The 18,519-nt window shown below is 39.0% G+C and overlaps 1 protein-coding gene across 2 annotated transcripts in view; it reads right to left on the bottom strand.

Moving 5' to 3' along the window:
• The window catches only part of DAPK1 (death associated protein kinase 1), a 91,991-nt gene that overhangs the window by 49,609 nt on the left and 23,863 nt on the right, over positions 1 to 18,519 (bottom strand). For both annotated transcript variants that reach the window (XM_080373204.1, XM_080373205.1), the window contains exon 3: positions 831 to 1,052. In XM_080373204.1, coding sequence (XP_080229330.1) covers positions 831 to 1,052 — 222 coding nt within the window. The remainder of the gene's footprint in view (positions 1 to 830; positions 1,053 to 18,519) is intronic.

The following is an 18,519-nucleotide window of genomic DNA, read 5'->3' as shown; positions in this document are numbered from 1 at the left end:
CAGTTTTCTGGTACCAAATAATTTGCTTGCATGAAATACTTCTTCTAAAGCACATTTAACTGATAGAGAGCAAGTATAGCAATAACGTAGTGTCAGGCATCCAAACTATGTAAAGACATGTAAGTCCCACCAGCAGACACTGCCAAACTGTAACAGATGAGTGAGTAAAGCTTAACTTATAAACTTGCAATCTTTGAGCAACTGGAAGTCAGACTTGAAACAACACAGAAGTATACTCTGCCAATATATCTACGTCAATCCATTAGCAATAACCTTGGAAGAAAAATGGGAACTAAAATAAGGATATGAAAGTTCAGTTTACATTTCAACAAGACAGAACTGGGAAAACTGTTCTCTGTTAGGGGGGTTAAAAAAAAAAAAAAAAAAAAAAAAAAAAAAAGAGAAAAAGTAGTCCGTGATGCTGTTTTATAGCAACACAAAACACAGTAAAATTTGCTAAACTAATCTCCACTTAGAATCTCTGTTTCCCTCTGCTTTAATCTTCAAATCAGTTTATGTAGCTCCAAGCTATTCTTCTGGATCCATAACATCAATAATGATTAAAATAACAAGCAGAAACAAATCCTAAATACGCTGCATTTTTTTTTTTTTTTAACTTTTATAGTACATTCAGAGTGAGAAATACGTGTGGAAATCAAGAAGCTACAACTCTGACTTAAAACAAAGAATTCTCAGGCTGGTATCTATCTTCTTTTGGGTTGGTAAGAAACATCCACTAAATCACTGTGATTCTCAGAGAAGTATCTACTTTTTTTAAAACAAACAAACAAAAAATATTGTTACTCCTCCCAGTCTCTAGAGTTACTTACAGTTCCAGGATAAGAATGACATCTGTTTTGTTCTCATAAACATCGTGCAGCGTGATCACATTAGGATGTCGAATCTCTTTTAGTATGCCAACTTCTCGCTCGATATCTTCCCGGCTCACTCCACGCCGGCTGGATTTTGTTCTCCGTTTCTTGATGAATTTTGCTGCAAACTGCTGACCAGTGCTTTTCTCACGGCATTTTTTCACTACAGCAAACTGCCCACTAACAAGACAAAACAAAACAAACAATCAAAAAAGAAAAAAGTTTAGAAAAGAAAAAGGAAAGAGTAAAGATGAGTGATTCAGGGAAGTTTAGCATCTGCTTACTACAGTGGGGGAAACCAGCTCTACTTCTGAATTACTAACTCAACTAAAGCACATGACTATTTTTCATGCAATCTGGAAAACCTGAAAAAAAACCCTAGAGGAGGCAGAAAAGTTAAGATGCTGCTTTTACATCACACAAGCATACATAACATACACATTCCAACATATCTGTAATATGTAATCTGTGTAGACCACTGGATTTCTGACAAATACGCACATCAGGGACTACTGCGCAAAAGTAATGGTTTCTGGATTTCTCCTTCCATATGCATGTTGAGGATAACTTCTTTGTTCAGCAAGGCAGACAGCCCTTAGTTTCCTTCAACCTATATGGCATGTCAATACTCACTTTGTTCTATCCTCATTTGGCTTTTACTAAGTTTTTAAAACCATACTGGGTTTCAGGACACTGCTTTGGTTTTTAAAAGCACTGACTAAATGCAGTAATACAATAACTGTAATTCTTGATGTTATCTTGTTAAGTAGGAAGACTTTGAAGGTGAGCAAAGCACCAAGGCAATGAGGAACAAAAACCTGTGACTGTATTACAAACCAAAAGAAACTCCAGGAAGCTGGTGACTTCAGCACGTTATCATTCACGTATAAGCCTGTTGCTGCTAGCTGTATACATTGATTCAGATCAGAAATCTCCAGGAATCTAATGCTGAGTTAAAGCAAGAACAAGATTTCTGATACTGCCGAGTTTCCCTTTAAGTCTTCTTAATCTCTTCCTGAGGATTTTCTAGCAATTCTGCTCTTGGTCTATTTCACTCTACGAAGAATGCACAAAATTACAAAGTGATAACAATGAGAAAATTTTCTGAAGTTAGCCAGAAAATTAATTAGCTGTTAATTAGCTGTTAACTGAAGAAGCAGTGTCCCCTAAAGTAGACTCAGAACCGCAATTAAGTCAAAGGCAAGCCTAGCAGGCTTGACTACAGCAATGTAACATGTAGGCACATATAATTCTAATTAAGGAATGCATGACAGATAGAATACAGAAGATAACTGACAAGCAACAGTGTTATGCAATAAATGAAGATAATAAAATGTTGTAAGGAAAAATCACAGTCATGATTTTTTACTTTAGAGGGCTGATCAGCCGAGAGTACTTTAGGCTGCTGGGTCACCACTACCATGCTGATCCCATACAGAACCCCAGGTGACAAACTGTTTTGAACTGGGACATGCAGTTGGGCAAGGCTTAAAGGACTGTCACCCACAGAATGCAGGGCAGAGATGGGATTTTCTCCTATGAACTGGAAAAGGACTCCAGAGTAGCCACCACCAGCTTGGAAGCCTTTGAATGAATCCATGGGCTATGAGAGAAGTAAACTCTGAGAAAAGCAGTTAACAGTCTTCTTAAGTTTTGAGGTTTGGTTGTATTTCAACGTTACGATCACCATTCAAGTTTCATTCTTCATTATTTCATGAAACCAGTTTATGATCTTGTGAAATGACTTCAGGATGCATGAAAAAAAATCCTTGCCTTAATTTCCTGAGCCCCCCCCCCCCCCCCCCCAAATTCTGCACAAAGTTGTCAAGGGTCAGGTTCAACAGACAGGGCTCAACACAGTATTACAAACCGTAGCAGACAGAGCACTGCTTTCCACCACACCATATCCTCTTGCTCATTACATGTTGTAGACTAGAACACCTGCTTCACTTGCCTAGGCTAGGTCAGCTAGTGCCATCTGAGATGCTCTCAGACACCCAAGACATTCATATGGGACTGGCAAATGAGACACAGGACCTCTAGAAGACCTGTATCATCCTAAACTGACAGTAGGGTCCTAGACAATGTACTCTAAGGGACATCAACCCTCTGCTTGGTTCAGTTCAACTCCACAACTCTCCCTGCAACAGTGGCTCCAGGTTTGATCTCCAAGGTCTGAGCAACTTTGCACTGTGGACAGCCAGTCAGAGTGGAGTATGCACTTAGGTACTCACACTGCTGCGGAGAAGTACAGAGTCTTCTGGCCCTTGCTTATGGGTGAGTGTCCTGGTTTCAGCTGGGACAGAGTTAATTTTTTTCTTAGTAGCTGGTGCAGTGCTGTGTTTTGGATTTGGTGTGAGATCAATGCTGATAGCACAGGGATTGTTCTAGTTGTTGCCTTGCAATGTTTACACTAAGTAAAGGACTTTTTGTTTTCTTGGGCCCTGCGGGGGGGGGGGGGGGGGGGGGGAGTTGTACACAGCCAGGACAGGTGACCCGAACTACTAGCTAAAAGGATATTCCATACCACGGCACATCATGCTTGGTATATAAGGATGAATTCCTTGTTTTGCTTTGTTTGCGTGCATGGCTTTTGCTTTACCCATTAAATTGTTCTTACCTCAACCCTTGAGTTTTATGTTCCTTTCCAATTCTCCTCCCCATCCCTCTGGGTCAGGGGGAGTGAGTAAGTGGCTGTGTGGGTTGCCAGCTGGGGTTCAACCACGACAGGGTGAAAAGAAGCAATTATCTCACTTTCTCACCCACAACATGCACACCTCATAGAGATGTTCAGCTATATTTAAAAAGCAATCAGCTTTTCAGAAAGTTCACAGTTCCAGAGAAACTGCAGTCAGGCAGTAGACAGATGTAGGCATCACCACAACTCTGAACAGCTACTCAAGCTTGCAGGTCAGAAAAAAGTAAAAAATCATTTCTTGCCTTTTGGCCACCTGGCTAGCTTTCAGGCTAGAAGGCTAAACTGCCTGACAAAGGAAGAAAAATATTTCTGCTCATGATTTAGCCATAGGATTGTATGTTGTCTGGTAACCACTTTCTTATCAATGGTCGCCCCTAAGTCCGGCAAAAGCTACTGCTTCATTTAAAAAAAAACCCAAACAACAAACCCACAACACACACCAGACAATGGCAACAACAAAACCCAAAATTACTGCTGACATCAGCTCTGGAGAAGCTGGGACTGAAAAGTAACTCTGAATCATACAATACATATTGATATCCAATCAGATTTAAATATAAAAGGTGACTGGGATTAAGAGTTATCTATGTTTTACTGACAAAGCATATATCCTTGACTTTTGGAAGATTCTGGCATTCAAGTTTCTGATCTTTAGACCATACTAGAATCTTTCCTTCAGCTCTTCTTCACTGAAGGGTATAATGCATTTTAGTCTTTCCTAAATAAAAAACACTAAGTATTTTTAAACATGCACTGGCTGTGGATCTGTAAGCCCAAGAAGGATGACTTTTCCACACTATTGGACACATATTCCACAAATACGGATATATTTGAATTACATGATTCCCCAAAGCCACTTCATGTTTCTGATGCCTTTAAGGGTAAGGCTGTTTAATCTTACTTTGGCAATGGGTCAGCCATGATGTTACAGCATGAGGCTGACCTACTGAAACAAAGGGGACCACATAAGACAAGCAGAACTCTTCTCTCCCCTTTTGAGCTATGTAGCTTTATTTTCCCAGTCTTTTAATTTTCTTCTCTCTCCAACTACAACCACCTGTTTAAAGAATGTCCCGATCTATCAAAATTCAATACAAAAGTGTTATCAGAAGACCAACACATTGTTTAAAACCACATGACTATAGATTGGTCCCATCCATTATTTATTAGGCTGTCAGGCTCCAGAAATCTTTGACATTGCTCAAGACTGCAATAAAGTTATCAACTAACAGGTATCTAGAGTACGTGCCAGTTATACACCAAATAACCTTCTTATTGTTGCTGTTGTGGTATTCAGCACATAACCACACAATTAGTTGTTTGTTATTAAATGCTGTACACGCAGATCACACTTAAGCTGCAATCAAAGGGGCTATTTCATGCCTGGGATCCCTAAGCCACACCATTTTACAACTCTAAACTCTTGTTTTAAAGCAGAAGAGAGGTGTAAATCAAAGGGTATTTATTGGGCTTTAACACACAGAACTGCAGTGACAAGCTGTTGTAAGTCAGCTCTGTATGATCCAGCACATTTATCTCCAGTAATGTTCTCCCACAGATCCTATAGTTTCACATCCAGCATTCATTCATACAGCATCTTCAAAGTCTGAAAACCCCTTTATTTCTTTAAGTTCCCTTGCTTTTGTAGGTTTTATTTAAAGTGGGTGGAGTAAAAAAATGATTGCCATTTAAGAGACAATTAAATGGGGGGGAAAAAAAAAAAAAAAAACAAACAGAAGTAAATTTTTTCCCATGTGGCAGACTCAGGTTAAACAGCAAAACAGGATGACAGCTCCATGTGAGAACAAATACTTCTGGTAATAACAGTAATTTGTTTTGTGAGCTTGTAATTCTTACTGAACCAGCAGTTAATTACTATCCTAAATCTCCTCTTTTTGGGACACTTGGCATGATATCTCCCCATCCAGTGATTTTTCAGACTTGCTTCAGAACAAGTACTTATCCCATTATCTAATCATTGCATCTCTCCATCTTTTTTACATCATAAGATCACACACACACACATATATATATGCAAAAGTTATGCAGAAAGGTGATGGACTCACCAATAAAGCGCCTATACTCTACCCTCTTTTGGTCCTGGCTTAGTGCGATCACAGAACTACTCCTCATTAGCATGAATTATGGAAAGTTTTAACTACAGGGTTGGACGTTTTAGAATCGAAGGAAACAAACAAAAAAGTCTTTTAATGTTTTCCAGAAGGATGATCAGTGTTTAGTGGTGGCAGACACCCTATACTCCTCCCCACTTCTAGCTTTCTGCACCAGCAGTTCCCAGCTTGCTCCTTCTGTGGGGAGTGGAACTCTTGCCCCAAAAAGCCTCCAAAAGAGGTCCATGCTGGACACAGAGATGCTCAAGTAACCTCCAGGGACCAATTTTGTAGTATTTATTTCCACAATAGGGCAACCACGGGGGAATCCTCTATGCCATCTTCTAAGAGCTGCATTCAAAAAACAAAGTTTAATGGGGGCAGAGGATAAGACTAAGAAAAAGAACATTATGTTCATATCAGAGTAATAAGATGTCTTGGTATGTTTCTGACAAGCACTTTTTCTTCCCCTGTTTTAAAAATCTGGTATTCACTACTCAACTCTGAAAACGGGATTTATTAAGATCCAATTGCTTTTACTATTTGTTTGACTGCTTTACTTTTTAAAATTATACTAATAAAAAAGAAAGAGACATAATACTATTAGATTAGCCAATGAAAGAAACTGCAACTTAACCATAAAGCCATTTTTCCCCCCAGTAAAATAGTTATAAGCAAACTGGTGACACCTCTGTCATTCCTTCAAGATCTGCAGCAGGGAAGGCCAGCTGAGCAGGTGATTTCCACCTCCAGTAGCATCTCAGCCTCAGTCAGCTCCACCAGTCACCACTGCCACCCCATGACTGTCATCAAGGGCATCTGAACTGCTTCTACTAATAAGGTTAACTCTCACAAAGCTCTCTGGTGATGTAGCAGAACCTCACTAAGTCTTCTCCAAAGGAAAGGAACACTTCTCCACAAACTGTGAAGGGTTACAGCTACATTAAGTCCCTCTCCACCTCCTAAATCAAGTGAAACAACATTTTCAGTTCAGCTGCAATGCCAAATTGGAGGCAACTTCTTTCCCATCCTTCCTTTCTCCCTCTTTATGGTCTTGAAAAGGACAGTAAACTTTATGAGGCACTTGAGAGCCAATCTTGCATGTATAATGCCTGCAGTTCTGCAGCTGAGAGTCAGTTGCACAAAGCATTACACTTGCCCCATTGAGGAGAAAAGCTATTATCAGCATTAGCAGGGTGGGCTAAGCCATGGTTAAGAGGCTAATAGAGCACTCCAAACAGATGCGACTGGAAAATGGTAGTCTTTCATGTGTACCATGCTCAAAAGCCAACCTGTTTCATGGAGTAGCAACTTCAGCACTAGCCACCAGCATTATGCCTGCAAGGAAAACTCTTCATTGATCTTGACAGATAAAAAAAAAAAAAAGGGATACTCTAAAACAAGGTTATCTTGTCAGGTAGAGTTTCTCTACATGTGCATGCACAACTTTTCTTATCCCTGAGAGGGCATGTTAGGGAACATAAGGGTCCTTTCCTCAAATCACATTTTTAATTTTGCAGCGAACCAGAGTACAGGCAGAGAGGGAATGAATGTAGGACTGACTGATAAGCTTGTACCATATTTGTTTAGCCTCTCAAAGCTGGAAATACTTGTACAGTGCTCAAAATTTTTGTGCTACTTCCCTTGCCCTGCAATGTTTAATTCTCTAGCATGGGCACTGAGAAAATGCCAGAAGTATTGTTTAGCTGCCAGCCCTTAAAGTACTGGCTAGCTCTGAAAAGAAATAATGGCAAACAACACAAAGATGAGAACATGGCAGGACAGCTGTATCTGAAGGATACAGGATCCTGGAGAGATGATTAGGCTATTTATTGTCCTTTTTTTTTTTTTTTCCCTCTAACAGCTCTGGCAAAACAGCTTTCAATGTAAGTAACAAGTTTAGACTTCAAGTCTGACACAGACACACACCTCCCAGTTGGCAGTGGAGATGTCTGCTTTGTGTCCATGGCAGAGAAATGCATTTTCACAGCCCACGGTGAGCCCAAGTGGCAGCACTCAAAGTACTCAACCACTCTAACATGTACAGCACCCAATTACTCCATAGAAGAAAGACCCACCAGCACCTGAAACCTGCTTATCACCATAAACACATTTCAGCTGCACATAAACACTTGTTACAGGAAAGGGTGCACTGGTCATACCACAGTAGAAGTAGTAACTTTGGGAGACACACAAAAAACAATATTAAAGAAAAGAGGTGGAAGAGAAGTTAAATGTGATACAGCTTTTAAGCTAAAGAGAAAATACTCCTCAAATGCTATATGAGTGACTAAGCAGGAGAATAAATTAGCTTAAACCTGATGCACCACAGACATTGTTAAGACTGGTCTGTTCCAACTACTACTAATATAGAAAAGCAAATACAAGGACTTAATTAAACTTGACTATGAAACTATGAATAGTAGAGTGCTGCAAGTACAAAGGCAGAAGTGTAACACACCTTATGCAGTTGTGCAGCACATTTCCAACATGTATGGAGTTTGAATCAAGTTACAGTTTTCAGCCATCAGTAAAATGCATGCAGACACATTTTGGAAAAACAAGGAAGGGGAAACAGAGGAACAAATCATGGAAGATTTATAAAGCAAAGACACAAATGTATTAAAAACTGCTATTTCCTAACTTCTGAGTTCCTTGTTATGCACAGATATGTTTATACACTTATTAACTCCATAGTTTCCCCTTATACTCTAAGTCAGAAATTAGGAAAGGGATTTTCTTTTGGTATCAAATTACCACCAATTAAACCAGGGTTTCAGAAGTACCCTGATCCCAATATAGTGGCTCAATGTATGTGACGATAAAATAGTTTATCCTTCAGTATGACTACATCAAATATTTAATTTAGTTTTACCAAAACATCCGAAGTAAAAAAGGAACTCTTCCCTTATATAGTATTTTAAGAAAAAAACCAAACTTCCAAAATAATCTGTATTAATATTCTAAGAAATACTTGCAGTTAGAAAAAACATTACATTATCAGATACCGCTTTTCATCTGCATAAATCAACTGAAACATCTGCTGTCCTACCTATTCAAATACAGTTCTAACAGTGTAACTGTAAATGTGCTAATGAAATTAATAGAAAGATAAATGCTCTGATTGTATATATAACAGATGGTATCACAGGATGAAGCAATGAAAACGTGAGATTTCACTCTGTGAAGCAGGTGGGATAAGTTAACTTTTGAAGCTCCTCCACAGACTAAACTACCTACCATAACTTTGTATAACTGAAGTCAGGTTGCAGGATGGACCAGAAAGTGAAGAATCAGAGAAGTAGGGAATCTGTCCAATCTTTTCTTTTCTCCAGCATTTTATAAGGTCATGCCTCATATTTTTGTGGTTTGGTTATTTTAAAAGCAACTCATCATGCATTTCAGCTATGTATTTATCTCAAGCAGAAGTCCTCTTGTGCTGTCAGCCTCAGCACAATACACTGATGAAACTGGAGGTCTCCGTTGCTCTGCTGCTTTCTGCAGTTTCATTAGGCTGCTAAAAGACTTCTCTAGATGTTTACTAAGCTTACAAGAAAAGTGATTTTTCAGTCTCTTCTGGTTTTCTAAGAAAACAATGAGGAGCCACTAGTCCTAAGGGAGGACATAATAGCATGGCAAAGGCCTTTATCTATGACAGAGCACAAGAAAGAGACTACAGTGTTGCTGTTTATTATTTCTTATGTGCTTTATATTGCTCCGAGTCATGAACGAAAAATTTCAGAGGAATAATTACATGGGGAAAAGTGGGGGACGACGGAAATACAGAAGACTACTACTTTGTCTGTGTACATGTGTGTGTACCCAGTACTGAATGGAAGGCTATATTACAAAGTCTCTTCATGATACCAGTTTATTACAGTATTACATCACTTTCTGGGCCACACGTTTAAAAAGGCAAGTGATCAAGGCTGTGAGTAGCATTGCCAAGGCTTACAACATAGACCGTTATCCATGTACAAATTCGGTCAAGATTGCATCTCATTGAACACAGCTCCCCAGAACAGTAATTACTGTCAAACATGGAACAGATTAATCAGATGGCTCTGGCTGGCTCAGAGAAAGGGGATGATGAAAGAGAGCTAGATTTGGAACATTTTTAGTGTATCGTGCCCACATGCTGCAAGTTAGACCAAGCACACCAGCATACCTTCCTATAGCCCCTCCCCAACAGTCACCTAAAGGAAAGGAGCTGACCTGCTTGGGATTTTTTCATTCTGCTCTAAGAACTGACAATATTTTTCTAACATAGTTAATGCTTAACAAACTGTTGGAACATGCATGCATGCACACACCTGTACATACATTTGCTGAGCTGAAAAGCACTTATTAACCAGTACAGTCCATCACACAGAGATGATGAAAAGTGGATGTTACGTTATCAGCACTTTGACAGTAAACTTCAACTGCAGATGACTAAAGAATTGTTTACATTTAGCAACAAGAAGTTTAGAAAAAAAATGTAATTTAGCAATGATTAGGCTTAATTTTGTGAAGCGAAACAAAGGCTGAGTTGAATAAAAAGAGCCCAGCTCTTTCCCTCTTGTTTACATGCAATACATGCAAATGCTTTCACTCACTTTCTGTGTAAGTATAAATATGTCAGTACCTCTCTATACATCAGGACAACAGCATTGTAAAAGCAGGATACAAAAATAAAACATGACTTGATATTTTGTTTCTTGTTTATTTTATACACATTATACTGTGGGGTGAATGCATAGATATTTGATATAGTCTAGCTTTGTAAACAGTAACTGAGTTACTGTCCTTGAAAAGTGTTTTAATTAGAAACATAGCACCTTGAAAGAGAGATAAAAAGGAATCAAAAAACCTGCAATATTTGCATCCTGCTGATGTACTTTGCCTGAAGAGTAATACATAGCCCTTGCCAAGTATGGCTGCTATGTAGCCAATTCAGAATGCAGTCCTCTTATCTAAGAGTGCCTTCAACATTTTTTCCCTTTAAGGAAGGCTTTGTTTCAAGTCAGGTCTCTAAACCGAGCAGGATTTCAGCATGCAAAGTATGTTCTGACTGGGTAACACCAGATATCCCCACAAAGTTGCAAATAGCTACTCTGCACGATTCCCAAGCAATGGCCTACGACCTTGGACTGGGGAGAAGAGTGGAAGGACTTACGAAAAGCAAAGTTAGAGATGCTTAATTGTGTGATTCAATGTGAAAACAGTTACGAAAACACTTGAAAAAAATAGCAGCGTAGGTTCTGTTTGAACCAGAGGCCATTTCTGTTTTCCTTATGTAGTCCACCTCCTTGATATTTAATTAGATGTGACTGAACTGTGGCTTACTTCACTAGTTGAAAGGGATGTTTAGATAAGTACTTGAGTCACAGTGCATCACACATTACAGTATAGGAACAATGTTTAGGAACATTTTCATTACCCAGAATCAAGTCAAAGATATGAAATTATAACCAAGGATTAAAACAGAAACATGTATAGCAAATTTAATATAAAGAAATCACACAAAGAACATCACCTCTGAAGACTTTACCTGCATTGAACACAAATATGTCTCCATTTAAGGAAACCATTGGTCTTAGTTAAAAATAATAAGGAAGAAGAATACGGGAGTTATAGCAAAGAATGGAAAGCTCGGTACAAACCAGTTAAGTCTTTTGTATATACAATACTTCAATAAATATTTATTATCTAAACTCAACTGCCACACAAAGGCTGTAATTGTGAGACAGTCAAGGCTTACCAAGGCATTTCATCACTGTTAAAAACATTAAATAACAAAGTTTACCTAGGACTTTAAATACGAGTCAACACCCATAAACTCAAACCAGCAAATAGCAACTCAATAGTGTAACAGAGAGCTCTGAAAGTCCTTCAAAAGCCACCTGCTCAGAAGAAAATGCTTTGCAATAATGGTGCATCTTAAAGCCTCTGCACAGTTCTTAAGCTTAACCTCTAAATCTGCCCAAGTCGTGTTTTCTATATGCTACATTACTTAGTCTTAGATTCAGCTTAACATTTTTACTGATTTTTCATCTTTTTTTAGGGGGAAAAGTTTCCCCATGACTCAATTTCCCTCAATTTAGATAACTGTAAAATCAATTCAAGTTCCATTTTCCTAGGCTGTCTTCAAATTTTTTATGGCATTAAAAATAACCCTTATAATTTTCTTTTTCATAGCCAATAAGAGAGGAATTTATACAATTCAGATGCAAAGTAAGTGAAAAAAACGCAGACATGAAGTCATTACTTTATAATCAAGACATGACACAGAACAACCTCATACAAAATGTTACATAAATATGTAAGACTTTATACTACCGATGGATATTTCAGAAGATTTAAGCATTCACACAGAAATCTTCCAACTATTTCTCTAGGTAGTATTTCTCTTTTCAGCACTGGTATGATAGAATCACTTTAGGAAGCACTTGGAAGATTGCTGGAAGTAGCTTCCATCTGTTAAATGTAATACTCCATCTTCTTTCCAGTGAAGACCTTTGAATAAAATCTTTTATTGCTTTAAACATACAGCTGCAACTGTCTGATGAATTTACTCCACCTCCTGATTAGAAATACTAGCAGGGCAAACAAAGCTGACAAGTCCAAGATTTAAGAGAGGTTGGAATATGGCACCTCCTACTACTCACCCTCCTTTTCTTTCTTCCACCCCAATCATGAATTGATTTCCTGGTTACAATATATCCCATAAATGAGGTTTGCTGTCACCGTGTGGCCCACTATGGCAATGTGATGACACACTGTGCAACATGCAGCCCTCATTTTGCTGTATTACTGTCCTGCTTTTGGCTAGGATGGAGTTAATTAGTAGCTAGTACTGCACTGTGTTTTGGCTCTGCTGTGAGAGCAATGTTGATAATATAGGGATGTTTTTAGTTGTTGCTGTGTAATGTCTACACTAAGTCAAGGACTTTTCAGTTTCTCTGGGGCCAGCCAGAGGGCTGGAGGGGCATAAGAAACTGGGAGGGGACACAGCCAGGACAACTGACCCAAACCAGCCAAAGAGTATTCCATACCATGGGATGTCATGCTTGGTATATAAACTTGGGGGGCTGGCTGGGGCCTGCGGATTTTGCTTAGGAACTGGCCGGGCATCTGTCAGCGGGCAGTGAGCAGCTGTACTGTGCATCATGTGTTTTCCTTTCTCCCTTTCCCTTTGGATTTTATCCTTTTCCCCACCTTTTCCATTATAACTATCACCATTATTATTGTTGTTGTTGTTATTGTTCTTTCCTTCTTATTCTTTTTAAATTATTAAATTGTTCTTAATCTCAGCGCTCGAGTTCTACATTCCTTTCCAATTCTCCTCCCCATCCCTCTGGCTGAAGGGGAGTGAGTGAGCAGCTGTGTGGGGCTTGGTTCGCAGCTGGAGTTAAACCGTGACAATTACTAGTAGCCTTTCTTGGACAAAGTTTCGCAGTACAAATGAAACACTGCTTGTTTGCCTTTCACCTTTTTTGAAATACTAATTTTTTAATAAGCTGCATGGTTTCATAGGCTGTTTGTCTCTGGTGTTTACCATCTTCAGCCCTCTTCATGCCGTTCACTGTGCTCTTTTAATATAACTGAAAGGTTTCCTTCTCATTATTTTCATAACTGTCAGCCCACTGTATGTATTTTGCTCACTAAGCCCTCTTAATTCCAGATTTTTATGATCTCCACCTTTGGCTCCAACCTCTGCACTCTCAAGTCTACCCCTTCTGTACCTTGTTAGATCTAGGCATTTAAGCCACAGTGTCCAAAACTTGGAAAAAGTCTTCCTCACTTCTTCCACTGTGCTCTGTTCCTTATTGCTTTTCCCTGGGCTTACACATTCACCTCTTCCAGAGGCACAGTCAAATAAATGAACCAGCACTCCCCACAGCCCCTCCTAGCAGAGACACCCCTCTTGAAATCACCCTTTTGCTGCACTCATTGTGTCCTGAGCACAATGCTTCGTTTCCTTCCAACTTGCCCAGCTTACCTTTGCAATAATATGGCAAAGCACACCAAAGAAACACACCTGGAAAAAAACTCAACAAACCGACTGCAACAGTTACACTTCCTTTCTCTTCCCTTTCATTCACACCTTCCCAGCACCTTACAGCTTATTTGTTACATAGAAAGTCAGTCAGAACCTATTAAGGTCTCAGCGACAGATATATGAGACAGATGGACTCACAGCATGTTCTAGCTAGAACACAGTCTTAAACAAATTCTTTACTATAATCTAAACAAAGGAATAAAAAGTAAACCGTAACTTAAAGCTTCTACATACCTCATACTAAAAAAAATACAAATCTACTAACTTTCAAAGTTATTTACTCTCTTTGATTTAGATAGCTGAATAACATTTGTAACAAGCGTTTTAAGGGACAAGTGAAAAATAAAAACATATATGCACAAAGTCTAAATTTAACTTGACTACCAGGTTGCAGACAGCACATCATGTGGTTACCCATCAATCTGCAGCACTGGCAAAAGGATTAATCTCCAAATCCTGCTGCATAACCAGCATCAGTATAGAAAAGTACCTGCCCCGTATTCTTGCCTCCTCCCATCTCACATGCACAAAAACCCTAAAACTAAACCCACCCAAACCTATTCCTTAAGTAATGGTATTTCAGTAGGAAATTCTTGGACATTTACCTATCCTTTCACTTCTCAGCCCAGGCCAGACCCGTTTTAAGTACTGTTCCAGTTAAGGTAAAAACTACCTGCGGTTTCTGTATTCACCAAGATGTTTCATTTCCTAGAATTCTGTTATGTATGAAGTTTTACAGATCTCTTTTAATTCCAATCCACTGTTCTTCCAAAGATGTAAACATAATTTCTATTGGTTTGCTTTAGGTTTCTTACTCCTTTCTGTCCCAGCTCCCAGTTTTTCTAAGTAGTGGTATTAACAGTCTCACCATAACTGAACTGAATAGAACAATTGTCTAAAAACATAGCAAATCAATTTTTCTTTGGCTTATTGCATATAGCTCCTATTTACAGCACCTAAATATTTTTTAATAGTTACTCCAAAGACAGAAAGTTCTGGAGCATTCATACGCTCACCAATCTGAGTGCACAGCACAGTTCAATAGCTGGAGAAAGGGGAAGGAGAAAATAATGAGTTTTGTGAAGGGTTTTTTTGTTTGTTTGTTTTTGTTTAAAACCATTTCTACCCAAATCCCAGTAACTCTTCAACACAAACTCTCCAACCCCTTCCTTCCAAGGAAAACAGAGCCTGTGACCTAGAAACTCAATCTATGCATTTTCATGTTGACACATAAAAATGCTGCAATATACTGAATTTAAGATTGCTGCTCTCTGTTACTTTCATATTGGTTTTGTTTAACATGGAAATATTTCATTTTAGGACTTTGTGCTTCAACAATCACAGTGTACTTGTGAAAGTAACGGATGAAAACCACCAGTGCCAAAACCAGCCACTTTCTTCCCTTCATTAAAAACACAGTGTTCTCTTCTTTTGGTAGGGATTTGAAAGTGCTGTTGTGCAGCACTAAGAGAGATGGCAAATTTGGAGCATGACTGCTGAATAATTACACAGGCTCAGGTTAAGCATGCATTTTATTCGCATGAGTGCTCCTTGTGGAACAAGAATGAGGTTTCCAGTTAAGACTTCCAGGCGGAATTTGAGGAGAGGGGAAAATGTCAAGTCTTTGGAGGGCTGACTGAATAACTTTTTCAGAACCTAAAAATAAGAGGAGATCACTAAAAATTAAAAAGCTTGTTTCAAATGAGTAAAAGAAATAAGTGCATCATATTTTTTTTCATCTATTGGCTCTCTTTAATTGTTTGAAATAAAGTAACACCACCACCACCCTTTGGGATTCTGTCCATTTGTGTTCCAGATTCAGTGGTATCCACTTCATCACAAGAAACATCTGATTATCCTTGCACCATTTTTAATATGCTTTCTGTCCATAAGCACTTACTTTGACCCTTCATGAAATGTCAGCAATAAGCATTTAGTTAAGAAAAGAGCATTAAAAGCTTTATTTCTCAGTGTTGGTGCTGCCATGCAGAGAATACAAACATTTTTCCTGTACTTACATGCAGTCAAAGCGATCTTCTTTTGAAGTAGAGAAATGGATTAAGTGATTTCTAGAGATATCATGCTCTAGCTTTGTATTTTATATAACCCAGCTCATAGTTAAAAATGCATATTTTCCCAAATGCTCCAAAATCTGTATTTTACTCAATGTAGGTATAAAAATTACTGTGCCTCAAGAAAGATTAGGGAAAAAGTAGTTATCCAGATTTAAAATCATCTGAACAAAAGGATCTCTGGAGACCACAACATCCAGAACTTACCCAAATCCCATCACCTGGGATTCAGACTTTCATACTTCCAATATTACTACAACCTACTTAAGGTCTAAGTTCCTTGAGTGGCAAGTGGTGCTTTATTTTTGCTCTTAAGTTGTACTTGGGCTGAAAGATTAATCTACTGCATAGCTTCTAAGTTTAAACTTGCTAGAGAAAGCAACTTGTGCTTACTCAAAGCAGGACTACAGCTACATTGCAAGGCAGCATGTGCACAGGCAGCCACCCATCTGAAGCAGAAGCTCTCTCTTGGTTATCCTTCTGTGGGCATGGCATGCCTGCTCTACTCCAGCTGTACCCCTGCGTGTGGACGTAGTGCACAGAAACTCTCCCCTGTAAGCTCTTACCTAACACACCACCTCAATTTCTTACTTCAACAGTCAGTATTGTGAAGCAGCCCAAAGCCCACGTGCCTGCTTCTGTGACCTTTATGAAAGCTATGAAAACTTACATTGAAGGAAAGGCTGAAGACTGTTCTAAGCAGTGCATATACTTTCATTAATACAAACAATTTGCTCAATGAATATCAACAGTGAGAACTTTAAAAAAGTTCTAAGTCCATATGAGCATTACTAAAAAGAGTTTTCCTAAAACTCAGCTTCTGTGCCAAAACAGAGAGCCTTTTTCTAAGTTTGGTTTTGACTAACAGGGTGCCAGGAGATTTGTAATTCCAAACACCTGTGTATTTATAAACACCAATGTTGCATTGGAACAGTTTCACTTCCTACAGTAATTCATCCAGTCTACAAAAGACTCCCACCCATCAATTCCAGCTTTCAGTGCTGCAGCTCTTTCTACTCAAATGAAGAGTCAGACATCAGAATAAAAGTGCAGTCACATGGACATCAGCACAATAGTCACTGCAAGCTGCAATCAAAATCCTTTCCTCCCCTTACAAGGGCCAGGAGCAAATGAGTGCACAAACTACGGGAAACATTTTCAAAATTATGGTCTTAACCAAGGGGTACTTCTGTAGACCTTTGCAGTGCAGAATTGGAAATCATTGTACATAACCTGGCCTGGCCCTGCTCCACCCTCTTGCTTTATATATTATGGATATACAGTACTACACCAGAGATAAAACAGGTGGGAATAACTTGGGGACACTTGGTTAAGGGATGAAGTATGTCTCAATACAGCTCCAAAACAAAGTGATATTTGAACTCACAAATTACTTCGTAAACAGAGCTTTGACTAAGGGTATCCTTCCAGAAGGCTAGTATTCTCTAGTTCGAGCTGGCAAACAAGAGGGTAGTAGCCCTACAGAGAACAGTACTCGAGTCTATCCCTCAGTTGTGCTCTGCTCCAGAGAGTTATGAACGAGATTTGTACTTCTTCCCCATTGCTACTACCAGCAGTGCACTCCCTAGATTCAGTTCCTCATCTTGCCTCTACTTGGGACCTCCCTGCATCCCAACTAAGATGAGCAAGGCCCTGGAAAAAAGCAGAACCAGTGGCATTTCAGTATTTCCAATAAACTTTCTCTGTACATCACTTCACTTCCCCTCCATACTTCAAGAGGTATTTACTGCACCCTTTTTGCTGTCATGACTTCCTCAAAAGTAACATTAGAAATTCACTTCCTCAAAATCATTAACTCTTTATGTAATAGATTTCAGAGGCTTAGGGAGGAGGAGTACTCTCGACATGCTGGAAGGGTACAAAAGGCTTTCAGTTAATTTTTACTCTGCACCAAAGCTCTCTGGCAAGTTTTGGTCAGATGTTTCTGTATTACATGGTATTCTAATTAAAGGTTCCCCACAAGTGACAGACTGCTTTATGGAAGATACATTTGTTCTAGTTACTATATATTTTTGCACATGGAAATAAATGACAGACAATCCTGAAATATTTCACTTCACAAGCCATAGTCCATTTTAATTTGATTTTCTAGATACAGATTTTTCAAGTAAAGATTTTAAGTATTAAATGACACTAATTCCTGAAATTTTCTTGTACCTACTGCCTTCTTGAAAAAGGTGTAATGCCCAAGGAAAGAGAAGTGACTCAAGCTCCAGTAGTGCAAGCAAAGCTGTAACTAGTTTTTGCTATATTTTTTGTTACAAATCCAGTTCACAGAGGCATTTTATTGTGGTCTCAAGAACACAAATTCCGTTTATGCATTTCCTTCCTTTTTCTCTCATAAAGCAGTATGCATCTGCATGAGTTACATCTATTTGAAACATTACCTGAAGTAAGGTTTGTCTTAGCAGGGACTACTATTGCTTCTTTCACAGAGGCACAGAACTAATAAAAACCATTATGTCTGATGACCATGTGCCTCTCCACAGCTTTCTGCACATACCCCCTGTGCCAGTGAAACAGCAGCCTGCCCTTCTTTACTGTCAGCCACCGGCTTTTCAGTTCAATACAAATTGTCTCACGGAGGCCAGCACAATGTGCTCTCCCCCAGTGTCATGCTTCAATGCTTCATTTTGTTCTTTTTCATGTTAAACTGTCAGACAAAGAAAAATCACTCTGATGGGGGATTTCTCTCCGTTCT

Source organism: Falco punctatus, assembly GCF_963210335.1.
Source record: "Falco punctatus genome assembly, chromosome: Z".
Lineage (NCBI taxonomy): Eukaryota > Metazoa > Chordata > Aves > Falconiformes > Falconidae > Falco > Falco punctatus.
The sequence above is the reverse complement of the archived record's forward strand: the minus strand, read 5'-3'. Positions and strand labels throughout refer to the sequence as shown.